Source organism: Plectropomus leopardus, chromosome 21 (genome assembly GCF_026936395.1).
Source record: "Plectropomus leopardus strain MGB_pleo_1.0 chromosome 21, ASM2693639v1, whole genome shotgun sequence".
NCBI lineage: Eukaryota > Metazoa > Chordata > Actinopteri > Perciformes > Serranidae > Plectropomus > Plectropomus leopardus.
Window position 1 is genome coordinate 19,328,675 of NC_142196.1, and position 13,239 is coordinate 19,341,913.

Consider the following 13,239-nt stretch of genomic DNA (forward strand, 5'->3'; position numbering starts at 1 on the left):
GGATTAAATAAAGGCTAAATAAAATGAAAAAATACCCAGTATCGGAGGCATTTCTAATATTTGTATCAGTATCTGAACAACTCTAGTGAAATCAGCGGCAGGTTTCACAGTATAAACATAACTGGAACCCACTAGTAAACACATTTTTTATAGCACTACTAGTGGGCAAAACCTCCACTGGGTACTTTTTACCCTTGAGCAGCAAAAAAGTTCTCACTTCCCACAAATGTTCTCACTGAAAAATAAAAGTAAAAGAACAAACTAGTCTGTAGCGCCTGTTCATGATGTCCCTGACACATCACTTCTGACCCCCCATAGAGCAAATGTTTCAGTGGGTATAAACTGGACAGAGTGACCTTAGCGCTGCTGGATACCAACCTTGGCCTTGTCGAGCTGTGCCTGAGCCTGTCGCTCTGCCTCTCTGCGCACTGCCTCCTTATCCTCCTCGAGGGACACATCGGAGTCTGATGGACGGCTGGTGTAGGAGTCGGCCGAACCCTGCAGAGACACAAACATTAACACTTAAGCGACACAAATATACTGAAGCAATCTGGATTCACACTTCAAAAACCACAGGTGTAGAAAGAGGTGGGCTTCATAGCATCCTGACTCAATTTGTTTTGCACTGCCCCACCTCTTCAAAGAAAAACTTTGGAGCCGAGCATCTGATCTGCAAGTTATAAATGCGCAAAGACACCCACATAGACTGAAGTAATAAACTCTGATCATCAAAGGCATCTCAGTTGTTTTCATGAACTAATGAATGTAGAGTTTGTGCTCAATAAAATGAACAGGCATGTAATTCCACTATCAATCACATTACTGCAACAACACAAGGAAACCACAGGAGCTGATTGGATCTGCAGCGAATTATGGACACTTCCTCTTATTCTGAAAAAGGCTGCCAAAGGACACAAACTGTCTGTCAAAGCATCACATACCAGCAGCTCTCAGTCTATCCTTAGCTCTCTTTCTCAGCTGCTCGCCTGCAGATTTGTCGTGATCCTTGGGTGAATAACACTGGGGGAAATGTTGAAGAACACCAGGTCCCACTATGTCTATGTGATATGTGGTTGCAACAGATCTACTCATAAACAAGGAGACATACCAAAACACACAGTTACTACAGTCCTGACTGCGGAGCATTAGTGCGGCTCACACTTCCTTTCTTGTTACATACTACATGAAAACAGATCATAAATAATTGCTGAGGTAGTTAAAGTGGTACCTGCACACTACATAAACCGTAGTGTTTACAATGCCCTACAAAGGCAGAGAACAGTTGCATCAGGAAAGCTGAAGTTATAAAGAAAAACAAAAAAAAAAATGGTTTTAGGTTTTCTGGCTACGGAGCAAAATATGTTTTAAACAACAAGAAAATCACTGACATATACTGTAAATAAAACCTAACTGTAGTCCATCTTTTGGGAAGTATTTGCAAACAATTCTCCATTTCTCCATTCTCTATAACTGGATTTATCAACTTCCTTATTTATGTTGGATAACAAACACATTATCAAGATGTTAGTTCATTCAAAAGGACCAATGTCAGTCACAAGAAACAACAAAGAGGTTAGAGAAGAGTATATTTGGCTTTAGGTTAGTTAGTTAGTTAGTTTAGCTAAATTGTGGTTAATTTGATGGATATTGGCTGCAATATGAATCATGATTTGAGCAGTAATGGTAAATCTTGCATTATGTTTCATAGAACAAAAATATATAAAATAACGATGACATGAATTTTGCTGGGGTCTGTACCAAACAAGCATGCTCCCTTATGTCTGAAATATGGTTTGTAGACTGGGGCATCTCTGTAGCTAGCACAAAGCTTAATTTATAATGGTATGTTTTTAAGAATTTTAGCCTTTATCTAAAAATAAATAAATAAAATCTTAGCTCCCGCGGTTTGGGTCATACTGTGATTTTGATAATAATTTGATAATTATTATTTTGATAAGAATTTACACTACAGGATAATTTCAAAGTGCCACATATCGGCATCAGTTTATGGTAAGTCACGGTCTAAGATTAAAAGAAGGGATTTTTTAAAAAGGTGACGGCAGTGTGAGCCTTATCCTTACCTGCACGCTACTATGCCACCCACACAAGGTCTTCATTCATCTCACTGCACCATTACACTCTGCTGTCTGAGTTAAAAATAGCCTCCCTCACTCTGTGCCTGATTAGACTTACCCAGCCATCACGTACATACAAAGGAGGATGTCCTCTCCACTTACATTACCTGACTTATGTATAGAGACGATACAAGTGTTGTTACCATACATAATACACGGTGATTCATATTTATGTACTCAGTCTTACAATGAAACCCTGCTGCTCGTCTCTCATCTGCTTTGTATCCAATATGAATTGAAAGCAAGCTCATTAATTATCCATGTGTTGCTTTTGCTGTCGTCACATCCATGATCATTATAATCTCCCAGAGGATTTCAAAACATCAACAAGCATCAAAACCATGTGTGTAACACTGCTCAAGCTCGAGTTTGAATACACAGCACTCCCACATTCTGTTATTTGTCCTAACTTGGCATCATATTGCACATCAGGCTCCTTTTTATGAGCTACATTTGGCATGAAAAGTGCAGGTGAAAATACCAGGTATGATTATTCCATCAGGTCACGGCTAACGATGGGGCGTGATCGTGAACATCGTCCCAGTGGGTCAGAGGGAGGTAATGTGGAGCTCTGCCCAGAATCTGACAGCCATAACTGATAACAACATCCAGCTTTTCATCATCACCAGGCAATACACAACCGTGCCACACTGACCCCAACACTGTGGACTGATGGATGAAGTGGAGACGCACAGATACACATGCACAGGCACATAAAAAAAAAAAAGAGACGATGTAAGCACACTCAGAATCTGCTTACACAGGCATCGGAGCTCTTGACGCGACCTCCCTTGGCTCGTTTCAGCAAGCGGATCCAGGTGGCCTTCATCAGCCACACTGGTCATTCAGTGTCCTGAGCTGCTGCCCCCCACTGCTACTGCTAAACTACACCTGACTGCACTGCTGTGGTCACTTTTGCACCAGTGCTGCAGCGACCGCTCTGGCTACAGGTACATTCAACACTGTGGCACCATGGACAGCTGGTTCCTGTTACACCTTGGCTGTAAATGCTACCTTCATCTCTGGGTAAATAAAAAGCTTTGGAGTTAGGGCTCCTTGTTTTGCTGCAGCTCCAGCTAGCCCTGCTGCTATCTGTAGAGCCACAGCTCCTGCTCCTCCTGCTGCTGCTGCCGCTGCCAAAGATGGGGAATCCACAGGAGCTCTCTGCCCCACGCATAATCTCAGCAGCTCTCTCTCTGTCTGCCCCAATCTCCTTGAGTGCTCAGACTGCCGCTGCAGGTGCTGAAGCTGGCTCCCAGTGCAAGTCAGGTGGCAGCGATGCTTCTCAGCCTCCCGCTCAAGCTCCAGCCTCGATCTCCTCCTCCTCCTCCTCCTCCTCCTCCGCTGTAGCCTCCCCGTGCTGCTCCACAAGCAATGGATAACAGCAGTTTATCTACACGCGTCCTGGTGTGGCTGCCTGTGAGCGACTCTCCTCCTGATGCTAATGAAGCTGCTGCCTCTCAGGTGCTGCAAGCCCCCTCTTTCTCACTCTGTGTCTCGGCTTGTCAATGCATGTCCTGCACACTCCTTCTGTGATTCTGCCTCTCTATCTCTGTCTCAACACACCCCTCCTTCTCTTCCTCTGTCACTCCCCACATTTTTTTCCCTTCACCCCTCACAGACAGTCCATCTGCTCATTGTGTCTCTGCAGTGCTGGAATGTGCATGTGCTATATGGACACTGTTTATGCCTCGACTATGTGTTTATTTGTTGTAATTTAACAAAAGAAAAAATATAGTAAAAAACAAACAAACTAGGGATATCCAGATCGGATCAGAAAGATCGGTATTAGCCCGATCAACGCATTTTTTAAGTGATTGGGATCAGTTATTTTGAGCTTGCTCCTCACTCATTCCTTTATTTATGTCTGCAGTCACACAGGTGTCGTAAACTGAGAGCATGATTTGCAGTAGATGTTCAGGTTTTATTGTGATGCTGCCACTCCAATAAGCTGATTTTTTTTCCTGTTCAACTTAAGCCCGGTATATGCTGTGCCATTCTGGGGTGTCCCAGACAAAAGATGACCATCGTGAAAGAAACATGGCGATATCTTTGGTCGTGGCTCCTACATCCCACAGTGAGAAGGTTCAAAGATGGGCGTTATCACAGTCTGGGAATAAAATTCTGACACTGTCAGATATTTGGGATGACTCACTGTTTGTCTGCTGTTACGACCTACAGCCGCGTGAGATGGTATTTCGGGCAAATCGAAAAAGCCATGTTTCTCAAAACTGCAATGGAAACACTTTTTGGGCTTTTATAGGTCACATGATGCTATGGCTGTGCTTGCTTTCACCACTACGGCGGCGTGGATGGATGACGTATGGCGACAACGCTTTGTGGATCATACCCATGTCTTTTCCAAAAACATGGGCCATAACACAAGGCTATGATCCACATTTACTGCCCCACATCTTCTCCAACATGGTTGTGCTGTAGACAAACATTTGCTCTTAAACTGTCATCCAGATTCTGATTATATTCTACCAACAGCTCCAAGTACGTGACTGTGTTTTGTTCTTTTTACATTTAAGCAAACTACATTCACCCTGATAAAAGCTTCATAGCTGTTGAACAAAAAAGGCGTCACATTGCTGTCGTCTCAGGGGTGAGGAGCTTGTTTACTCCAGCTGCTCACTTTTATCATGCATCATATTAGGGCTGTAATCATTATTCTTATTATCGATTCACAGATGCACTGCCTCTCAAACTTTCCCTTTCAAGCCCTCCCTCTGGAAGCTAAAAATAATTCACTTCCCCCTAACCCTGTGTTGTAATTTTTATCAGCCAAAAACAACATTGGGGAGACTAAAGCAACAAGACAAGCAGAGCTGAAGTTTACTGGAACAACATTATCGGGAACATGGGTTGGATGTTTCTTTTATATTTCTGAATGGTTACTGGTGCAAAAAGCTCATCAGACACAAGACAAGGCTCTCCTGCTGTACAGACAATAAACATTAGAGCTCAATATGCATGGACTCTACTGCAGTGTTTGCTTAGTAAGCCTCACCTAAATAAATCTTGATTGTCTAATTTGAGTAGAGCTGAATAGATGAAACGTAATAATGTTTTTAAGCAAGAATAAAAAAACATTATCCAGTACCAGCATCTTGAATGTTTTGGTCTTGTTTTTCTTCTTACAGATGTTATTTTGTTTTACATAATTTTAAATTGAATAGCTTTGAAATTTGGATGATTGGTCAGACAAAATGAGCGATTTGAATATGCTACTTTTCCCTCAGAAAAATTGCAATCAGACATTTCTCACTGTTTTCTGACAAAAAGTTGCAACGGTAAGGGATTGAGGGTATGGAAACTGTCTCAGAAAATGTTGTGGTTTCACAGTATCACAGTATTATTACACATTATTATTATTATTAAGGAAATGAAACCAGAAGAGTTCTGTGTTGAACGGACGCTTCATTGCTATAATTTGAACTTGAAACCATTTTTATCATTTGAAGTATTTCTAAAAAGTCTACATTTTGAAAATAATTTAAGTTTAGGATTCTCTTGCACTTTTTTCAATACATAGATAAGTATACTTAATATAACCACTAATATTTATAACCACAGTATACCTTAACACTGATACACTGCTGCAGCCCTAGTCTAAAATGTTATAGGAAAAGAAACAAAAAAAATGATCAGTTCATAATCAATTGAAATTAGAGCAGGAACAATTATGTGAATAGATTAGTCAATTAAGAGAACCTTTATTGCAGATAACTCATAATTAATAATTTATTCATTTCTCAAGCAAAAATGCAAAAAATGACTTAGTTTTAGCTTCACCAATAAAATGATTCTCCACTTTTCTCTGTCATATGTGAGAGTAAACAGAATATATTTGAGTGTTGGACTGCTGGTCAAACAAAATTTGTGTGAGAGACAATGAAAGAAAAAGAAATAAGAGGGAAATATACTGTATCTTAAAAAAAACAAACATCATGTCTTTGTTGCTCTGGCCTCAGCATTAGGGATTCTGAGGTAAAAGCTGCTCTAAATCCTCGCCTGTCAGATCAGCAGTGATTCATTACATGTGAGCGGCGCACCGCCAAGCCACACAGGACAAATGAGAATAATTACAGCGTTAATTAAAAATTTCCCATCCTCATAAAAGGAACAGCCAAAGTTAAATCCTACAGAAGGATTATTCAAAATGTCCCCTTTATTTGTACTGCTGCACCACCGACGCATGACGCACCTCGTTCTGACCCGTCATGAGGTTGTGTGAGGTCAGAGGAGTCAGAGGGTCGGCCCGTGGGACCAGCGGTTGAAATAGGCTCTCTAGTTTATGACCAGCAGTCACTCCCCAAGGAGCACTAACTGTAGATCAAAGGATGACATGCTAATCAGTGGTGCTTATCATAACCAATCAATGACACGCCTCCATCTGCTCGGGGTCTTTTCAACAAGACACGTGCACTTAAAAATGACACATCTTACATGAAAGGAAAGGCTGGGGGAGGAGAATGTGATTTTAGCTCATTAAGACCAATTACCCTAACGAGGTGGGCGATTAAGTGAGGTAGAGTATGTTTTGAACATAGATGGAGGACATGAAAATATGTATCCATCCATCCATATTCAATCATAACTTCAAGTTAGCGCTGTGAAACAATTAATTTTTTATCGTGATTAATGGCAGAATTTCAGTAGTTAATCGCATTTTGAAATCACTTTTTCAATTCCATTATTTTGCATTATTAAACAGTCATGAAGTCCATATTGAGATAGTCCTAATTAGGAATCAAATGACAACATAATGCTGCATGGGACGAACATAAAGTGGGCGTGTCTGTAAAGGGGAGACTCATCTGTACCCAGAGAACCCATTTTCATTCGGGTATCTTGAGGTCAGAGGTCAAGGATCCCCCTGAAATGGCCATGGCCAAATTTGTTGTGTTATTCGTCCCCCTTCCTGAGAAGCTTGCATGACATGGTTGGTACCACTGTATTCCTTGGGTTGGCACCAGATCATCACTTTAGCCTTAAAACTCAGCCTATACAGCATCTTAAAGACAGAAATGTTGGCCATTGATTAAAAAAAAGAGTTTAATTGCATTGCGAGTAACACGTTAACACCGACAGCCCTACTTTACACATCTTTACTCATCTCAACCCCAACAGCAGCTTTGCCTGTTTTTTTAAAACATGCTACGGTCACATATGTTTCCATGCGGTGTGTTGACAGTAGCCTCCGGAGCTCTCAGGGCGGGGCACAGATGCTCTGAACGTGGAGCCGTGGAGCCCAGAGATGAGACTGGTGGAGCTGTGAAGGCTGCGCTCTGATAGCAACGCTGACAAAGACTCACAGCGACAGAACAAGCCTCCGGCTTCCTGACATGACTGACCTCTAGACCCGCTGCCACACTGATACTGACAGCACTGTGTCACCCGCACAAAGGCCACTAATAATAATCTAACAGCAGTATGATACTGCTTAGGTCCGTGAGGAGAGGTGCCCTTTCTTTGGGCTCACTCAGCAGACCGAGAATCACAGATCCATTCAAAGAAGCAGGAATCTGGTGCCTTGCACAAAGACGTCTCCACACAGCTGACTCTTGAAAACCTTGTAAGCTTTACTTACTATCTTACTTGTAAATCTTCTAAAGGTAAACTATGCTGTATTTTCATCACTTATGACCTACTAGATGTGTGTTGGCGAGGCAAAATACCAAACAAGAGTGGATCTGGGGTTGGTTTTTACTTTTATTCTCGCTTTACAAACAGTAATCAACAATGCTGCATAGCATACCTTTAAAGAAGTATTTCACAGCTGTTCTCAGCAAAACCCTGCATCACATTTGATGGCGGTTTCCTTTTTAGCCAAACTTGGGATGACAATTTTTGTTAGAGCATCGGTTTAGTCATGACTGAAAACTCTACACAACTGTTGGATGGATGATACTGAAATTTTGTACAAATGAATGATAATGACTTGTTTTTGTTTTTAATAACATGTCTGAACAATTATCAAATAGACTGACATGAAATTTGCTACATATATCCATGTTCCCCAGTGGATGAATTCAAAGTTTTCACTCATTCTGTGAAATGTTGTTATTATCTGCTAAATGGATTGGAGCAAAATTTGGTACAGGTATATTGTTTAGGGATTCTTTGACCTTTCCTCTACCTCCAAAATGAGGTTAAAAAAAATGGGATTTTAAGTGAAATAGACTGCTTTTAAAGACATTAGTATTTTCCACAGGATAAATTTCCTTTGACTTTCCGTCGACCGCTCTTCAGGTCAGAATTTTAATTCATCAACCAAACACATACTGAGCACTTTTTGATTCATGCTAATTAGCAAATATTATGCTAAAACACACTTAACTAAATGGTGATCATGACATACATTATACCTACGACATTAAATGTTGCAGAGTTACAGTCCCATCCACTAATACGCCCTCTAAACCTTTTGCCTTGCCACATAAACACCACAGTACTTAATGCATTAGCCCTGAAAGTTGGCATTGGGCCGAAATCGAGTTCTGCAGAATTGTCTTAAATTAATCGCACTTTATAAAGAAAATGGGCTGCAAATCTGAACTGGCAACATTTGGAGACAGAACAGACAAACAGGAAAGCTGGCCGTCTATTTGCATTCTTCAGAGAAAGAGAGATGGAGGGAATTGAAAAAGCAATTGTCCTGTGATCTCTATACCGTTCTTATTGATTCATTTGGACAGAGGTCCTTGCTGTAAGACCACCAGTGACCTCTACATGCAGCAGTAGCATGGTCGATCATTAAGTTAGGACATTACAAATCACTGTGGTTATTACCACAGGAGGCTGTGAGTCAGACACTGCTGCCTCCTGTGTCTAAAAGAATCACTTTTAGCGGATGAAGCTGTTACACCGAGGAATTTCTTTGATGTGAAAGCTTCCATTTTCATTTTTAGCCACTATAGGAGTTATTCTCTATATGTATCCACTATAAAAATGGAGAGCTGTAGTCATGCAGAAAATAATGGCTGTGCATGTGAGCCATAAAGTGCTCTCATGGTCAAGTAGTCCTTGCCAAGATCTCCTCTGTCTTCTACATCAGTTCTTACACTAAGACTGCTGCTTCTTTCCTTCCACTCAGACCACACTGCAAACTCACTTACGACTTGTTTACTGTTGCTAATTTTATTTTTCATGCACGTTCACATTGATGTTTCCTCTCCCTGCAGTGCCCCAAACGTTACCTCACTCTTTCTTCTTCCATTCACACTTCTTTTCACCTTTTTCCATTTTATATCATCCCATACTGACCCCGTACTCTGCTGCTCTCACTCATGTCTCCCTCGGGATTACAAATGGCGTCCTTGCCTCTATAGTTTGCTCAGAAAGAGAAAGGACAGTAACGTGCATCTCTTGCATTTTCTAGAAAATAAATCCCAAGCGCTTATGACTGGTAGTGACTCATTCATATTTCGTCAAAAATAACACTGGTTCTCGTCAGTGTCATCACTATGCCCTACTAAAACGCACAGATGTTTTCAATCATCCTTTAACAGCAACACAAGTACATAAGATGGTGCTTATTCTAAACATTATAATGGCTCATACATTATCATTGCAAATATGTCAAAATTAAACTAAAGGCAAAGCTGTACACCATTATTAGGGGTAAAGGAAAAAAATACTCTTAGCAGTGCTATCTTCAAGCCCATTCAAACTGAGACAAAATCATGACATTGGCATTGCAGAGGGGAACTGTATATGTAGGAACTTTCCTTTGTTTTCTATGAGCAAATAAATACAATCACTAAAAGAGCTGCAATCAACTTAACTCCTTGTTTTTCTTGCACAGGCAAAATATCCCTGCAGTTGTGGTCTTCAAAATAAAATCTTCTTTATCCAAAATGGAGACAAGACCAAGTAAAAATGCTGTGTAAAATGTAAGAAAGGTTTCCATTTTATTGTAATGATCATGGAAGAAAATTCATGTCTGTTATAAATAACTATATTTTACAATTAGCAAGAGGTCACAAAAAGAAAAAAAATCACATATAGATAGCTATCAAAAATTTTGACTCATCAAAAAGCACCAAACATTTTTTTATAATTGCATCATAGCCCCCTTACTTGGGATGAGTACTAATTGTAAGGTGCCAAAAGATTCCCAACCCCGTAGCCTCACAGAGATGTTAATCTTGCTCTAAACTCTGTGTTGTTTCATATAAAGTACCATGCGTGTACCAACAGATAGCATTTCTTGGCAGAGTATTAACTACACTATATTCTAGAGAATAATATGTCCTGCTTTAGCCGGGACACGTAGTGACACAGTGCCGTAATCCTGCCATATAAAAGGAAATAGAAGCAAAGTAAAAATAGCCAAGAGTTCAAGTGGTATGAATGACCCCGCAGTTTCCTGTCCAGCTTTTAAATTTCACCATCTAGTGAAGTGAGTTTCATCTTAAACTTCAGACCTGCCAACAAAATTATCAAAACAGCCAAAATTCAGGCGAGCGTCAGCAGTGAATCTAATGTGGCAGCGTGGTCGGACTGCACAGTATACCTCACATTATGCATCATGATTGAAGAATGAAGATCACTGCTCGTGCCAAGTCATGTTCTGTTCTGGCTGACGGACTGTGGCCGGCTGCAGTGGGCTGACAATAGGCTGAGCGAGTGTGCGAGCAGTTTCAGGCTTGGCATGACTCATTCTTGGCTGGAACCAAAGCCTCTTTTCCAGCCATCTGTCCATCACTGCCACTTCACTCAGCGCAGCAACACAAAGTCAATTAAATCATCGGTCCACAAACGGCGTCTCCTTCGTCACGCAAAGACAATAAGAGCCAACATGACAGCCAAGAGTGAGAGATGTGCGACTGCTACAAGGAATAGTTACCAATATTTAACACGGAGGATTTGATACCAAGTGCGCAAGAGAGTGAAGGAAAAACAGACTGTCTGTACATCTGTGAAGGAAAAATAAAGTGAGTGTGAGAGAAGTGAGCAGAGAGATAGAAGAGGGGGAGGAGTAATGATCGCTCTGGCGTGGCAAAAGAGGGATTGGCCGCATGGACGTCAAGGTGACACTGACAGGCCTATGAAAAAAGTGTTTACCCAGCATCCCATGATGTGCCAGTGCATTAGATAAGTGCATCATCCCATCGAGGTGATGGACTCACTGGCTGCCAATCACATGATCTAAGAGCGCTCTGATGCTACCTAGAAACTTAAAAACGAACCACATGGTTAGGGGACTTAAAAACTAGATTCACATTTTGAATTTGTTCTTATATAAACAAGCTTTTGTGCACACACATCTATTACTATTATAAAAGTTAAACATAGAAAAAAATCCACAACGCTGAAAAGGAGTGGTACAAGGATGAAAAACAACTTCCAACAATTATAAATCATTCTTAAAAAGACTCAAAAATTAAGGCAGAAAATAAATTTTTCCATTTTTCCTTTTACTTGTAGTGCTATTTTTTTTATTATGTCATTGTCGTTATGTATAGTTTTTTACCATTCTACTCTGCGTGGCTGACAAATTGCCCCTCAGGGACGAATAAAGTGTTTTGAATTTAATTTAATTGAAAATTGAATTTATCAATCTAGATTATTTTGGTTTGAGTTGCTGAGTGTTGGAAATATCAGTCATACAGATGGTGGCCGTCTCTCCAACATAATGGAACTAGATGGCACTTGGCTTGTGGTGCTCAAAGTGCCAAAAAAAATACATCTGAAAATGTCAACAGTAATTTCTCTTCCCAGAAATCGTGACTTCATTACTCAAGACAAGCCACAAACCTTGCTGTAAGCAGTTTCATGTAAGAACTATTTTCTTTCCACCGAACTACACACTTAAATTTCAAGGTTAGGGTTACATTTCCCAGACCACCATGCTTAAAACATCTGCCACGACAATTCGATTTTCAATTTTTTAGGTCAAAAAGCTATATATTGTTCAGTTATTCATTGCACTGCACTCTTGGAGCACAGAGTGTACTCTGGGTACAGATGGAGCAGTAGAAGGTTAAGGCACATTGAGCAGGAAACTTGTCCGTTTATTCTGCTGGATCTAAAAGCTTGCATTCACTCGCAACAGCTGCTCCTCTCATCCATCAGTCTAATCCGAGCCGATCGACAGATCAATTATGCATCACAAGGGTAACAAACTGTTGCTGAGGAAAAAAGAAACTAATGGAAAGCTCCACCTGCGCTGCGTTCACAGACCGTAGAGAGGGGATACAAAATGATACAAAGGGGCACACATTTTGACCTGGTGACTGAATTCAGATGTTTACAAACATCATTGGGATTCACTCTCTGGACACCATGCTTATCCACCCAAACCGTGGCAATCCATTTAACAGTTGTAGCAACAATTCACTAAAAAACAAAAAATGTCAACCTGCTGGTGGGACCAAAGGAAAAGTCTGCAGGATTCATCCCCTGGTGAACATTAGTGTCTGTATTGGGTAGTTGTTGACATATTTCAGCCTGGGTCAAAGTTGGTCATTGCTAGATTTCAGATTCTGGCACAAAATATTCCCAACCCCCTCTGTTGTGTATCTGGCAACGCACGGATCCTAAAGTTACTCAGCTAACTACTGTCCTGGCATGCATACTACTGTACATCGTTTTTGCAGATCCGTGCACACGAAGATCATTCTCACAATGTTATCATATGGATGCAGATTTCTTTTTTAAATGCAAAGGAAAGGTTTCTCCATTTTTAGTAGGTCTGTTTTCATGTCAACATGGCCTAAATGCTGATAATGGTAAGCTAACCCACAAAACCACATACAGCTTAAAAATTTTTAGGTGCTGTTCTGGCTTACATGTACTGAACATGTACTGTTTGGTGTGGCACCTGACAGAGAGTGACGGGACCCATACAACTTCAAAATATGTGCTAATCCTTTTTTTCCCAGTCAGTAATACCTGCAGCCAGCAGCAGCAGTCCCTTGAGGGGCATTGCCTCATTTACAGTGAATCCCCTCACAGCGAGATCTAGTTTATCTCGCAGTTCCTTCCCTCTCAGGTCCCTCTGTGGAAACACAGCACCATAATAGGATGACGGCTGATCAAGGGGAATACAGTGAGAGAGGCCAGGGGCTGCTCTGCGCTGCTATTTTGTGCT

The 13,239-nt window shown here is 40.9% G+C and overlaps 1 protein-coding gene across 9 annotated transcripts in view; it reads right to left on the reverse strand.

The window, feature by feature from the left end:
* The window catches only part of cacnb2a (calcium voltage-gated channel auxiliary subunit beta 2a), a 77,127-nt gene that overhangs the window by 23,243 nt on the left and 40,645 nt on the right, over positions 1–13,239 (reverse strand). For 7 of the 9 annotated variants that reach the window (XM_088071909.1, XM_042510101.2, XM_088071910.1 and 4 more), the window contains one exon: positions 379–498. In XM_088071909.1, the coding sequence (XP_087928035.1) occupies positions 379–498 (120 nt within the window). Of the gene's footprint in view, positions 1–378; positions 499–2,895; positions 3,444–13,239 lie in introns of those variants that run through there. The other 2 variants (XM_088071913.1, XM_088071908.1) reach the window with 1 other exon arrangement.